Source organism: Hippocampus zosterae, chromosome 9 (genome assembly GCF_025434085.1).
Source record: "Hippocampus zosterae strain Florida chromosome 9, ASM2543408v3, whole genome shotgun sequence".
Taxonomy (NCBI): domain Eukaryota; kingdom Metazoa; phylum Chordata; class Actinopteri; order Syngnathiformes; family Syngnathidae; genus Hippocampus; species Hippocampus zosterae.
The window spans coordinates 25976673-25991252 of NC_067459.1; the positions used below are offsets into that span (position 1 = coordinate 25976673).

At 52.6% G+C, this 14580-nt stretch overlaps 1 protein-coding gene across 1 annotated transcript; it reads right to left on the minus strand.

The window, feature by feature from the left end:
- Positions 1-1924: 1924 nt before the first annotated feature.
- Positions 1925-8770, minus strand: camkvb (CaM kinase-like vesicle-associated b). The gene is made up of 11 exons (XM_052077297.1): positions 8599-8770; positions 5548-5655; positions 5027-5158; positions 4387-4461; positions 3860-3998; positions 3394-3514; positions 3240-3315; positions 2891-3027; positions 2690-2768; positions 2518-2605; positions 1925-2391 (listed from the first exon to the last, which is right to left on the minus strand). Exons 2-11 carry the CDS (start codon positions 5640-5642, stop codon positions 2137-2139), a joined length of 1197 nt encoding a protein of 398 aa, XP_051933257.1. The 5' UTR covers positions 5643-5655; positions 8599-8770; the 3' UTR covers positions 1925-2136.
- Between the last annotated feature and the right edge of the window lie 5810 nt (positions 8771-14580).

Sequence of the window (14580 nt, forward strand, 5' to 3'; positions counted from 1 at the left end):
CTTGCTTTAATTTGCCTGGAAGACATAAGGGCACATTTGAAAAAAAGCGCAACATTTGTGTTATTTGGCAATCCCCACCCGACTTCCATGTCATCTCGGGGGCTCCGTAGAACAGAGATCGTTCTTCCAAAGTAGCCTCGATCTGCTCTGACTCGGCAAGTACGCCGCCTTAGCGAACAAAAGCCGGCATGCGAAGGAGCCCGCACAGCCACAGAATATCGAGCGACCGTTTGCGAGTTGGCAACGCGGGTATTGCCAGAAGGAATCCAACCGAACACGGAGAGCGTTTTGACTGCCGTCGCTTTACGTTGCTATTTTCTGGCTGAGAACTTGAACCGGTTCGCCTTACAACGTGAATCAAACATCGCATCTCCTCCGTTCTACTTTTTAATGGCAATCACATCTGCACAGAAACAGATTTCACAGAAACAACACGGGAGATGTCACACAAGTGACATCGATTCTATTTTATTACCACCAAAGTCGCCTACTCACTGAAGTAGAACATTACACAAATGCAAAATGGGACCGGCGGGTGGACGTCGCAACCACAACAATACACGGGTGGATGGCTGGCAAAGGACCAGACGTGGAATACGACGGCAAGAAGCGTAACGGGGCGAAAACGTGACTTCAAACAGCGTGACAGCGGTCAAAAGAGGATTTACAAAGCCAGTGTCATCGAAACAAACGGGACGGACTGCATGATATCATCGAGTCACACAAACGCCTCTGAAATTCTTTCTCAAAAGCACCCAACTCACAGAGGATTCAGCTTAAGCACTAACAAAGTGAAAAAGTCATCATTTTAGAATGCATGTTAACACGTCGATCCTTAGACGCGTTGGCTAATTTTTATGGAAAATACACCTGGTGAGTTCTGTGCCGCGGACAATCAATATTTTCGGTGCGCTGTCTGTATGCGGCTGTTCATATTTCAGAGTGTTAGCTCAGGAGATCAACTGGGGAAAAAAAGGCCTGGCAACACATTTGTACAAACACACACACACACGCGCATGGGATGAATTCACCCCCAAACAGTTTGCAAGTCGGCTAACTTGCAAATAGACGCTTGGCACATTGTACTTGCGCCAGCTTCTTTAATTTAATCATCAATGTAGCGCATTGAGAGCAGCTTTCATTGTTTGCGCTTTCACCGTAGCCTAGCGTACAGTGTGTTGCGTTCGGGCGGACGCGTACGTGACCAATCAATCTATTTCCATCACGCTGAGCTCGCATTGATGCCATCAATCCGATTTGTCCCTTTTTTGATGGACAAGCCAATGCGCGGCGAGACCCCGCAGCCCGTCAAGTACCGCTCACTTTTCTTTCTGCGGCTCATCATCGATGCGAGCGGGGACAAGAATTGATCGATATTGCCGTTTATCGAGTCGATCCGCAGAAGTCGGCTCGATATACCAACGGTCCCGTTTTTCGAAAAGGAACGTCAAGGCGCTTAAGCGCCTTGGCGCTGCAAAGAAACATAGACGTGAAAGACCGCAGCAAAGACTGAGATGGAGCAAAATGAAAGATGGCCCATTCTGATGCCGTTAAGTCTCTTGTGGTGCTTGTAGCCAAAGAAAAGCTACAAATTCACTCTTGCCATCGGCCCTAATCCTCTTGCGTACATTTTCGTGAGAGTGAAGCGAGGCACCTCATAGAGCGGTGCGCACAGAATAACGCTTTAAGCACACCACGTGGCAATGAAAATTCGGAAACAAAACATCTTTATCCGCCGAGCGGCTGTACGGGATAGAAAAAGTCTACACCCCCCTGTTGTGATAGCCAGGTTTACGTGGTCTCCCCCCCCCCCCTTGTTCAATTCTTCTTCTCCCGCTGAGCACTGAGACGCATATCAGAAAGAAGTCTTTGTTAAGCCTCTTCTTCCGGCCAAAACTCAGATTCTAAATAAATATTTTGGAGACTCGGATTGCACGCGGGGGGGGGGCTCGCCGCCAAAGAAGATGCCATTCATCCAAAGAGAACGCCGAGGCCACGCGGAGCACTCGGGAAAGGTAGCGCGCGGCCTCCGGGGACAAGAACGCCGCGAGCGAAAGAGAAGCCGCGTCGGCGTCACCGTGCTAGCAGCTAATGTACAGTGTGCGGGAGTGGGCGCCGAGGGGCCGGGGGGGAGGCCTAGCCCCGCTCGTCCCCCGCATGGGCGCCGGCCGCCGTATCCCCGTTGCGGCCGGCCGCGGGCTCCGCTTCCCGCGGCGCCGGCCCCGCCCCCTCGAGCGGCTCCGCGACCGTCTCGTCCATCTCCGTGACCGCTTGCTGCGTTGCGGCGGTGGCGGCGGGCGAAGGCGCCGACGGGACTGCGGCGGCCGCAGTGGTGCCGCTTTGCTCGGTGGCTCTCAGTCTCTTCATGATGGTGGTGACCCGCACAGCTTTCTGAGAGGGGGCGGCGAAAAGCCGGCTCATTAGAAACGAATCCGACCCCGTGCCTTCGGATGAGGACGGCCGCCGAGCTGCTCGTGACGAAAACGGTCAAGGGAAAACGCTTTTGGGGGGGCTTACCTTCCATTTTGCTCGGGCAAAGTTCTTCTCGATTTGCGCGCAGACGTTTTCCTTGATGTTTTTATCTGACGCCGCGCCGCCCGAGATCCTGTCGGATAAAAACGGGCACTCGGTGATCGCGGCGCTGCGCCGGGCTCGGCAAAGAACGATGGACGCGGTGCGCGCCGCCTACCATTCGTGGTTGATCGCCTCCTGGGCCGTCAGTCTTTGGTCTTGATCCACCTCCATCAGACGTGCCACCAGACTCTTTGCTGTCAGACGGAAAGGAAGGCAAACCTCGACAAAGGGTTCATTTTTTGTCGTGGCCTTTAGCTTTGCGGGAATGCAAAAAAGACAAACGTCGGCGAGCTCTCGCAGAGTGGCATCCAAATACCTGAATCTGAGATCTCATCCCAATATGGCGAGTCAAACTCGTAGTCGCCTGCCAGGATCTTTCGGAACAGGTTCTTGTCATGGTTTTCGTAGTCATCTTCGTCGCTCTCGTCATAGAAAGGAGGATTGCCCGACAGCCTGGAGTGGCGAGACAATTGCTCAAAGCAAAGACGCAGTGTTGCCGTCCTCAAGTACGGCGCGCCCTCGAGGCGCCCCGCCTCAGCCTTCAGCCTTCAGCCTTCAGCCTTGCTCTGTCATTCATCCTGGCGAGCAATGTTGTGACCGAGCGCCAATCGCTAATTGTACGCCGCGCATTCCGTCTCTCTCAAGTCCCGAGCCTCCGAACTCACAGAATGTACGTGATGACGCCCGTGGCCCAGCAGTCCACGGCTCGACCGTACCGCTGTCTGCCGACCACCTCTGGAGCTGCGGGGGGGGGGGGATGAAAAAAAGCATTTCTTTGTGCTCTCTTCTCGGGCCGACGATGCGCTTGAAAAATCTCACCCAAATATTCGGGTGTCCCGCAGGGCTCTTTGATGAATCCACTCTCCAGCTTGGCAAGATGGAAGTCGCTGATGACTATTTTCGAGTGCTTGAGGCGGTTGTAGTACACCAAATTCTCCAACTGGGAAAGAGTAGATGTCGTAAGCGCGTGCAAGGCGCTTGTCGAGAACAATTCCAAAGCTGGCAGGCCCTCCCTAAAATTGGAATCGACTTCTCTGAAGAGCTTCAAAAAGCCCTCGTGAAAACGGAGGCGATCCGCGCCAACGTCCTTCCGCCTCGCCGTCCGTTCCCGACGGCGGCTGTCCGGCTTCTTCCCGACGCGACGAATATTGACGTCCCGGATCGCGTGTACTCATCCCCCCCCGCCCCCGAACCCAAGGGCTTTGTCCCCGCCATGTCTTGGATGTTTTCAAAGCGTGCTTTGAAGCGAAGGAGTCGAAGCTCCGGAAAAAGAGTCGCACGTTACCTTCAGATTTCTGTGCACAATCTGCAGAGAGTGGAGGTAAGCGACGGCTTCCAAGACCTGCCGCACCACGTTGCTGGTGTCGCGCTCCGAGTAATAGCCTTGGTCCAGGATCCAGTCAAAGACTTCTCGGCCTGTCGCGCTGACAGAGGAGAGGACATGCCTTACCAGCTTATGAACTGTCGCTACAACGCCGCTCGCCTTTCGCGACTTTGCTCTTTCACAGATTTTCAACCAAATATATTGATATTGATTTTTTTTTTTTGATACGGCGCAGCGTGTCCCGCATCCTGACCGGCCGCGGGACGGCAGACCAACGTCAACGGTCTCCGTACGGCTCACCAAATACTCTGACGACCGAGCGGATTGCGCCTACGGCGGCTCCTTTTTGGAACACGATAAACAAGCTCGACTTCAGGAAACGCCGATCGTGCGATCAATGAAGTCGGCCCTCACGTGTCCAGTTTCTGATCAACAACGCCGGAGGCCGGAAGGCACGAAGCAGCCCCTTTTTACTCCCTCAAACTTACAGCTCAAGAAAGAGGAAGTATTCCTTTTTCGTCTCAAAGACATCCACCAGCTGGAGAATATTGGGATGCTTCACCCTGAGGAGATGAGAAACAAATGCGGGATATAAGTCGTCAAATCATTCGGATGACCATCGTTATTATCGCTGCGAGGCAGACAAATGAGAGAAAGGGTTGTCAACCCATCGGGCATCATCTTACGTTGGGAGAGGTCCGGTTCGGAGCCAGACGGGGTTCACAAGCGTGATGGTTGCAAAATATCGCTAAGGAAATGCAATTGAGCGATGAAGGAAGTATATTCAAAATCGTGATGACGAAGCGAGGCACCGATGATGACAGATTTGCGAGTGACGGGAAGTTCAGTGACGCGTCCGCCACTGATGATTGGCTAAAAGTTGCGACCTTAACCGTCGTGTCTCATCTGGTATATCGAGTTTGCCCGATATATGCCCGCCCCAGTCCCACGCTTGGGGGGTTCTTTGCTCCGATATCGTTTCTTTGCTCTTCCGACGGCATATCCGGCTCATGGGAACCCAAAGTTGTTTCAAAATGTTTCAATGGGGAATGTTTGAAGAAACCAAAATCGGATTCGAGCGGAGAGCTCGCGTCGTGACAAATGCTCGGCTTCAAGAAAAGAACTCACATGTTTAAAATGAGGATTTCATTTTTGGCAGCTCTGCGCACCTTCCTTCCGTCCTTCTTCAGGAACTTTTTGCAGGTGTACATCCTCATGGTGTTTTTGTCCTTGGCTCTGAATATCTCACAGAACTCCTCCCTGCGAAGAAGCGCATTTCAAGCGGCCGCGGACGGATCCGGCAGCTCGGCGCAGCGGAACCTCTCGAGCCCAACGCCTCCGACGCAATCGTTTGCCCGCTGACTTTTGGGAATACCTCGCCAGAGGCTTCAGTCGGGTGAGCATCGAATTGCAACGCGACGACATCAGCGGGATGTCGCGGGCAGTTAGTTGTTTTGCAAAGCCCCCTCCGTCTTCCCATCGATGGCGCGCTGGCGCTCAAAGGCGATGGGGCCGTCAGGCGGTACGATCCAACTTTGCCGTTGGCATACGCCCGACGGCAGATCTTTCCGCTCTCAAATCCAAATGGAGCCGGTCTGGGCTCAGAGGTTCCACTTTAACCGAGCAAGGCGCGAAACGACGGCACTCACGATTTAACGACGTGACCCACGTCATACTTGTCCGTCACGTCCGAAGGACTGCAGTAATCCTTCTTTTGGCCGATGGCGAAACAGCCAAACGGCATGGCCGCTCCCCACCTGCGAGCACAAATTGACAGAGACGGACAGAGAAAGAGTTCGACGGTGAGAATATTTCATCTTCATTGGCTCTCGTATGGTTTGGCGGCCTTGAAGTAGGCGATGACTTGTTTGAGCTCGACGTAAAATGGCTTCCTCGTCACGCTCGAGTCGCTCATCTGACAATTCTCTGCGACCGTTGTTGGTTGCCTTGGTTACAAAGTCCTCGAGTGTGCCACGGCGCTAGCGTGCCGTCTCCGCTACGTGCAAACGAATCGCGCGGGGGCGGCGAAGCCGTGAGGTTCGTTCCTGGATAATGGATCAAATGTATTCCCTGATCACGTTGTGATTTTCGCAGATGAATAACTGCAAAGGATTTCAAAGGCCTGACCAGTTACAAGGACGGCCAAGCTCAGTCGTTGTCGGCTTTCACTCGTCGCACGAACTGCACTTGAGTTGCGGACTGTATTGAGTGCTGCGAAACCCCCCCTGGTCCTCGAGGGCCCTTCTCTTGCATGTTTTCCATCTGTCCCCGATTCAAATGATCAGACCAAAAGTTGTAACGGTTTAGGGTAAAGTATCAGCCTTAATGGAGACTTCTTTCTTCTGACTTTTTTCTTTTCTGATGATCTAAAAATGATTTGAGCATTTGATGATGGTCTGGGCACGACTCGTTGCCGAGGTGAAATATTCATCCATTCCCATTTCGAATTCCCCTTCAAACATTCGATTTGCGGCCGGCGGGCCCTTTTGAAGCTGCGCGCCGCCGCCGCTAGCACTTGCACTACGGGTGACGCCGGCGGGCAGACCATCGGCTCGCTCGCGACAAATGTAGCGACTGAGAGCCACTTGCTCCACGTTTCCGCCTTGGTTTGGGAGTACCACTTTGGTGTCAGCAAAAGATCCAGCGCTGAATGCGTCATGAAAGTCAACAATTCTTGATCAAGAGAAGGCTTTTCCCTGCAGTCTCGGGCGTGAACGAGCTTTTGAAGCATTTCAGAGGGGAGAAAAAAAGGCGCCGCTTGAAGGAGTAGCCATGCTGATCTTTCTATTGTTTTCAATCCATGTTCGTTTCATGCTGTGAACGGAGCAGAGAGCGATTGACATCTTTTGGAAGAAGGAGAAGCATTCTACTTCACGGCCGCTGTCGCCCTCCCGGCTGAAAAACTGATCCGTTTGTTTCCTCTTGGGCCCATGCCTCACCTCCACAGCCGCCCTCCCATTTCCACGAGACGCGCTCGAAGCCGATCTCATCTCAGACAAATTGCTCATCTGGCCGCCGGCCGCAAGTGCGGACGGACGTCTTTTCGGGCCGAGCAAATCATCGCGTCGGTGGGACTCTCTCGTCTTATGGCAAAATTCAACCGCCGGGGGCGGCTCTATCGGAAGTGAAGAAGCTGCCGGTCACTCCGGATGGCTCGGCGCGAATGTCCAACACTCAGACTCAAGCGGCGACTGAGCTCAACCGCGATATTGTTGCGCTTTTGGAGCGACTCCGCGCGATCGACGACACCGTGGCAAAGTTGAAATCCGCGACGCGGAAAGAATTTTCGGATCCGACCCATCGGCGCCGGTGAGGAGATACGGACCGAGGACTCGAGGCTGTCTGGAATCGTTGCCGGCCGTCCCTCCAAAACAAACAACGCTATCTGGCCTTTCCCCCTGGATGGAAGTACGCACAGAGTCTAGGGCCCCCAGCGCCACCCCCCTCCTTCTCGGCCATGGACCGTCTTCACGATGAGCGGACCTCGACGGAGCAGCTATGACCTGTACACGCATGCACATACACGACTGGACAAGCACACGCGCATACACATCCTTGTTATCACCGTCTTCATCGCTCCGATTCTTTTTTCCCCGTGACGTGGTTCGTTAATGCGGAGCGCAACGGGGACCGTGCAGCTGGTCATTTTTTCGGCCGCGTCGCGGTTACCCGCCCGCCTTCCCGTTCATCCTCCCCCCTTATTACACGTTACGTCTTGTGACTTGTTGTAACTGTCATATGCTTATTTATGTGCTGGGGTCTTTTTTTTATCCTGGACTTCAATTATCCTCGGAAGAGGATAGTTGGAACGTGTTTTTTTTCCCCTTTCCCTACCCAGTGTTTTCCTTTCTGAATTCTGATTGTAATTTCCCCATTGCGGGACAAATAAAGGATATCTTATCTTATGACACACGAGTGAAGAACTCCGAGTGGAAAGTTTCTCACGGTGTACTCCAGTACGCGTGTGCGATCGCTGCTTTCCCGATGGACAGGCGAGGCGAGGGAGACGCGCATTTTTGACTTGAAAGCAATGGGCGCGGCGCGGGCGGCGGTCGTAAAAAGCCTCATCTCCTGCTTGGCGACTTGACACAATCATCGGGAACGCATCCATTCAAAACACAACGCGTGCCTTCCAAAAATTGCCTTCGATGTAAAAGAAAAAAAGAAAGTGCACTGAGATGCTACAATAAATATATCGTTGTCCTAAAAAAGTATGGAGTCGAGGTCATGGTTGGTGAATATCCCGTGAGAGGAAGTCCATTTCTAGTAAGCGCTGTCATTTGTCTGAAAAAGACATTTCATGTATGAAATGAAATGTAGGACACGATATGGAAAAGGGATCACATGGCGGCGTCTGCCGCTGTCAAACTTGACATACTTATTCAAGTCTGAACGACGGGAGGGGGGGGGGGGCGAGCGTAAGGGCAGGTGCGCACTGAAAACAACCAAATGCTCTCCGAGTAACGCGCTCCATCAAAACGCTTTCTCATAAACGGGGACAAAAAAGACCATCGCGCGCCGTATTAAGCTGACGGAGGTGAAATCCCGCTCGGAGCGCCGTCGCCTTTGTCCTCAACAAACTTCTACGGCTGTTAAATCAAGAGAGAGAAGAGAAAAGAAAAGAAGTGGGGATGGAATAATAAGGAGGAGGAGAAGTGGCGTTTCTGTGCCCATCCGGATAATCATTTGAAACAACTTACCCGGACAGCAAAATGCGTCTGGAAGCTCAAAGTGGCCTTTTTCCTGCCGGGGCACCTTTCTGTCGGCGAAACGCGTCAACGGTGCCTGGAAGGAAAGTTGTTCCGAAGCAAAAAAGGCGCCAGAGTCATGTATGGCGCACCATCTGTTGTGCCGCGGTGCCGTCGAGAGGGAAGGAGGGGGTGGGGGGTCAGAAAGGGAGGTGTGCGCAGTGAGCACGCGCCGCCTCACCGACGCTCAAGTGCAGCGATGGGATTTTCAGCTCTTTCCGCTGATCCGCTTCATTCGGATCGGCTCGCTGGAAAGAGCCGGCTCTCTTTGACTCTCAAACGGCTCTTTTCGCTTCAGCTTTTAAATATTCTAGTGAGTGCAAATAGCAACAATGATCAAGCACAGAAATGGCTTTTGACTTCTTTCGTTGAACACGAAAAAGGCTCCAAGCAACAAAATTCAACTACAACCAACAACAATCAAACATGCCGCATCATAACAAACAGAGTGAGTGTGAACCGCAACGGCAGCGGTGAACAAAACAAACATAAGCTACTCCTTGCTTTGTTTGAAATTTGCAGTCAACAAAACGAAAGGCTTCAATGAGTCCAGTTTTTGAGACCCCCACCTGTGACGAGGGAAGACGGAGGCTCGCTCCTTCCACCAGCTCAGTGGATCAGCCGCCCTTGAAATGTGCGCCCTCGTTTAGCGTTTTGTGCTTTTGCACGCTTGCCTCATACTGTACTGTCAATTCGATTCAGATTGCTTGCTAAGCGCCTCTGTGGTTTCCCGGACAGTAGGGGGCGATATGAACCAAAGACATCCAATTCACCGAGAAGAAGAAGAAGTACAAGAACAAGAAAGGTACTAAATGGTCCAAAGAGTCGATTTTGGACTTTTAGTTGGAAGCGCAAGCACGCAAACTGCAGCGTCACCTCCAAACTAGTTGCCCGCTTCGCTAAACGTTGACGCGCTATGGAGGCGGCAACTTTTCAGGATGGCTGCTATTTTTCAAAGCAAAGGTAGCAACAATGGTGCACATTTTTGCTGCTGACTCATGTGTCTAAAGTGTATTCATGTAAGCTTTTGTTTCAATTGTTCACGATGATCATTCTCGCCCACGTGCGCTCAGATGGGTTGAATCCGGATTGCGATCGGGCCCTCAAATACCTCTGCGTCCACCAAAGAAACGTTGCCTGCGCCGCCTCCACTTTTGACGACCGTGACAGGACTTTGAAAGGTTCTTCCTGGAACGCCGCCGATTGGACAACAAATGAGGATTGGAGCCATACGAGATGGAAAAAGAAACGAGCCTGGATGCAATTTGACAAAGATAAAAAGGAAAGCAGGACGGCGTCGTTCGCGTTTGTCTCATCAGAGCGCAAATGAATGCCCGCGACCGAGTGCGGCACACTCCCCCGACTTGATTCCTGCTCCGCGACGCTGCCGCGGACGCTGGCGTGAACCCCGCGAGCGCTTCGGGGCGTCATGCGCCTTTTGCCCCAAAGTCAGCTGGGATAAACGGCGGTGACGATGGATGGGATCGGCGGGGTTGAAAAGGCCTTTTCTGACCGCCGCCGTATCCCGTTTCTCTTCTTCTGGGAAAAGGCAGACTCGTTTAGCCGATCGCTTCGAGGTCCCCACACCCATCGTACTTTTGAAAATGCCCTTTCCTGCGACAAATTATCGGAGACGCCCGCCGCCGCTCTCCGAGCGGGTTGCGTACTTGATGCACCCGATGTCGCGAAGGCAGCCGCGGCCTGGTAGTAGCGCGGCGTTCGTGCTGGCGTTGCTATGGCAACGGGGGATGGCAAGCTTTGTTTCCGTCTTCCACGCGCATATTGAAGCGACGATGAGGGAGATGTGAATTTGTAAGCCGCCGGCGGCAAGATAGCAGCGTGTGCGCCGCGTGTAAATGCCAGTCGAGCCCTTCTCCTTCCTCATGACGGAAATGGACACAAACACCAAAAGCGACGTCACTACCGTCGTATGTGGCTCGCCGCTGGCAAGCGTCCGTGACTGACGTTTCCCCTGGCAGCGAAAGCGCGGCACGGACGCCTCGCCCCCCAACCCCCCCCCCCCACCCCCCGCAAAGAAGCTCTCCAGCGGGATGCCAAATCACAACGGGCACAGCGCGACGCGCTGTCCCGCCTCCCGAGGAGATTGAGGAACTCTTGGAAAGGTCGCAGCCAAAGGCAACGAGCGACCGTGACAATCATCGCTGTCCCAACAGAAATATGCGCCTGGCGGGGGGTTTACTTCCGGCTTCCGTTCAGAAAAGCCCTTTCGCTTCGACGGAGCGGCTCTACTTGACTTTTGCGTCGCGTTGAGGTCGAACCTATCGGAAGACAAAATGGACAAAGTTTGCCCGCGCTCGCTCACGTCTGCGCACGTTGGATCCGATTTCAGAAGGAGGAGCTTGTAAATTGAGCGGGCTGGAGTCAACTTCTCGTCATGATTCTGCTTTGCTTTGTTTTCAATTTCTAGCCGGAACGGAGGACGCTCCCTCGTTCATCGCCATCAACTGAGCGTTCGGGCACTGTCGAACTGCGGCTCCCTCGTCGGCTTATTGGCTTCGCTGGTGACTCTCGTTCCAATTTTGTGTTCCAATTTTCTCGACGTTCCTTGCCAGGTTTTTTGTTTTTTTTGCATTGGCGCATAGTAAGCAAGTAGCTTTTGTGACTTGCTCCGATGCGTTCTGGTTTTCTTGTAAAAATAAATACGCTCCGCCCTTGTGAATTTGCATCAGACAAACATAATTTCATAATTTTAAGACGGTCGTCTTCTTCTATCCTTCCACGGAGCCGATGGTTTTTGAGCTCTGGCAAAAGTCACCGGCAGCTTGTCACGCCGGGCTCTTCGGGTCCATCTGTCAGACTGCACATCACCCCGATGGATGGGACGAGCGGCAACGTGAGCGTCCCGGTGCGCGCGAGGAAGTGAGATGGCCGCCTCCCACTGTGACACAAGCAGACGGGGAAAAAAGAGCTCCCAATGAGCCCTTCAAAATCAAATGGCAGCACGACTGCAAAACTCGAGTGTATTTCCAGCGCACTCGTGCGCAACCGGCCCTGCGTTCAAAGTGTTGCGCACTCGGACAACAAGCAATAAAAACCGTACCTTTGTAACAAAGACAGTCAAATGATAAAGCGAGTCTCAGGCTGAGTCAAAAGGCAAAGACGGAACCGGTGTCCGTATCCGAATGATTATAGTTACCGGGCGGGGAGAAAGATGAGCGTTTTTCCATAGCGCCAATTGTCACTATTTTGGGATTGGGTCAAAAACACACAAAGGTTTGTTGCACACTCTGCGCTGCTGACGGAAAAAAGAGATGCCGTCGATACATGAGGGGCTGGTGAGCATATAGAAAGAGGAATGTCGGAAGGGTGACAAGTGCGGAGGGGTTGAGGCCGGGCGCTGACGTGGGCGGCTTGCAGATGGGTGCTTGGCAGACCGAATGGCTTTCGGGTGGGGGGGAAGCCGCTCTGAGGGCTCTTCATTGCACTTCGGTCAGCGTCGTGATCAATCGGCTTTGTCCGCACGGTGCTATGAAGCGCCACTCGGCAAAAATAGGCTGCGCTTGAACTGCGACCTGGCGTGCGCAGCTGTCTGGGGACGGCCACCGCTTGCAAAATCAACAAACGATTGCCAAGTGAAGTTTGCTTTGGTTTTGTTTTGACATTTTTGTCATCGCTATTATCGAGCCATCCATTTTTGAATCCGCTTTCTCCTCAGAAGGATGGCGGGGCGTGCCGGAGCCTATCTCGGCTGTCCCGGGGCAGCGGGCGGGGGAAGGGCACGCACATTTTCAAGCAAAATGGAGAGGCCCCAGTAGGTCCCACCACTTTTCCGTTGCATGTTCGAGAATGTACTTGGCAGAGGTTTGTCGTCTCCACCTCCCCCGCTGATTTTGCAAATGATAATTATCCTGCAAATTGCCTCCGCGGGGTTGGAAGAGCATCAGGTGTCGATTCGATTTGAAGACGAGTGCTAATTTATCCGCTCTTGTGTGTGGATTTGTCGAATGTCGCCGCCTTGGAGAAGACCGACCGCCACAGACAAACGGGAAGAATGAATGGCATGTCAAAAATGTCAGCAGTCGTACGATCCTCTTTTTATTGGTTTGAATTCTGGAGCCGACGTGTTGCTGTCATCACGTCACTTGGTGAAGGATTTGTGAACCCGGAACTCTGCCGTGTAACAGAAAATGATTGTAAACTTGAGGATGCGTTGTCAAAATAAAATAGATCTAATAATAATCCAAAGATTCCGTTTCAAATGCTAGCCTCGGTACAGCTAGACGGGAACAAACGCAGTCCGACCAGTACGCCAAAGATGAAATCGACTCGACCTTTCCTGACCGTGTGAAAGATTTTTCAAAAAATAGGAAAAGAGGGGGCTTGTTGTGAACATCTTACGTAATTGTCACATCACGGTGCCACTCCACAGATGGTCCGGGAGAGGTGGGCAGTAACAACGGCACATCTCTTTTCCACACGGGAGCGCTGAGAGCTCTTATCCCTCTCAGCAAGCCCACACGCCGACCTGAGGCTGAGGCACTTGACGAGCGGCGGCGAGGCCACCGTAGCGGACCGTCATTAAAAATGGATGCCCGTGGCTACGAGAACATCGGTAGGAACACGCGCGGCCTGAAAGTCAGATCCTTGTCAGTGGATGTGGCGGTCGCGGCCGCCATATTGATTCTGATGAGCGAGAGAAGCGCGCCGAGAGACGGGCCGCTCCCCGGAGAGAGATTCGAGATTGATGCTTTCCTTCTCACGTGCATGCCGCCTCGCTCGAAAAAGGACATCGAGTGCAGGCCATGACAGACAGATTATTGGCATGAGGAGAAAATATCAAGTCATTCATTTCATCCAAATGTTGACAGGTATAAGCCCTTGTGAACAGAAAACACGATTGTTTTTGTACCGCCGTTGGAATATTCGTGTCCGAGGATATTTTGTATTTCTTGCCACTATAGAAGATGAAATAGTCTCGCTTGAGCTGCTGGAGAAGAAGCAAGCGTGTCCCCGAGTGGTCATTGATATCTCCCTTATCCAGCTTTGCACGTGCATGGTGCGTGGCAACGTTCTAATTGTGACCAATCGAACTCTCGCGTGGCCACTTGCCCGGAAGGAACGCGAGGCAGAACGTCAATCGCATTCCGTTCCAACAATCTTGAATTGTGTGGCATCCCCCCCCCCTCCCGCCCGCGTGGCTATCTGAGAATATTCATCCGATCAGATGGTGACGGACAAACGAGTGTATTTCTCGGCTGTTGTTGTCAATGCTACGTTTCGCATAGAATTAATTCAGCGGGGTCTCTTGGATGCCCCGCGGCAGGAAGAATCCCGTGCGTTCGTCTCTACTTGGAATAACGTTGCATCACCTTGCACGCGAAGCTCTAACCAAAGGGCATAATAATGAAATGGCATGATTACTAATGCAAATAATTTGCATGTTTGACCCTGCGAATAGATGTGAGCGGGCACCGATGCTAAAAGCAACACCGCCTCGTGGAATTCTCCTCTGAATTTGTTGAAGCCTGAGCGATCATCGGAGCTTGCTTGTGCGTTCTCTACAAATATCCCAGAGGGAAATCTTTCCTTTTCAGCTCCCAAGATGGGACAAAACAAGACAACGATCCTCCAGCTTTGGAGCAACGGGGAGACTTGGAAAACGTGCGCGACGGCGGCCCTCCGGGACCCCCACATAGGTGCCGCATCGGATGTTATGGCCAACCCTGCTCAGAGAAAGGTTTTGAGCTCGCTCCGAGAGTGGAAAGAGTCAGCTGTGTGGACTCTCTACCGCCAAGTGGACCCCTTTTGACCTTTACATCGGGTTTGGTTTTTCTTGCTGTTGAAAGCCCCACGTTATCTTGCCTGAATGGGAAAAAAATCATGTTTATTTCCCTCTGGCTTTCTTCCTGTGAGAGTGTGCGGATAGCGCGGGGACTCTGCGCCGATGCAGGTGTTTGTTTGGTTTACAGTATT

Coding starts and splice junctions, on each gene's coding strand:
- camkvb (XM_052077297.1), bottom strand. CDS start 5,642: ATGCCGTTTGGCTGTTTCGCCATCGGCCAAAAGAAGGATTACTGCAGT. Junction 4,462..5,026: donor GAAATCCTCATTTTAAACAT/GTGAGTTCTTTT, acceptor TCATCTCCTCAG/GGTGAAGCATCCCAATATTC. Junction 2,606..2,689: donor GAGGCGATCAACCACGAATG/GTAGGCGGCGCG, acceptor TTTATCCGACAG/GATCTCGGGCGGCGCGGCGT.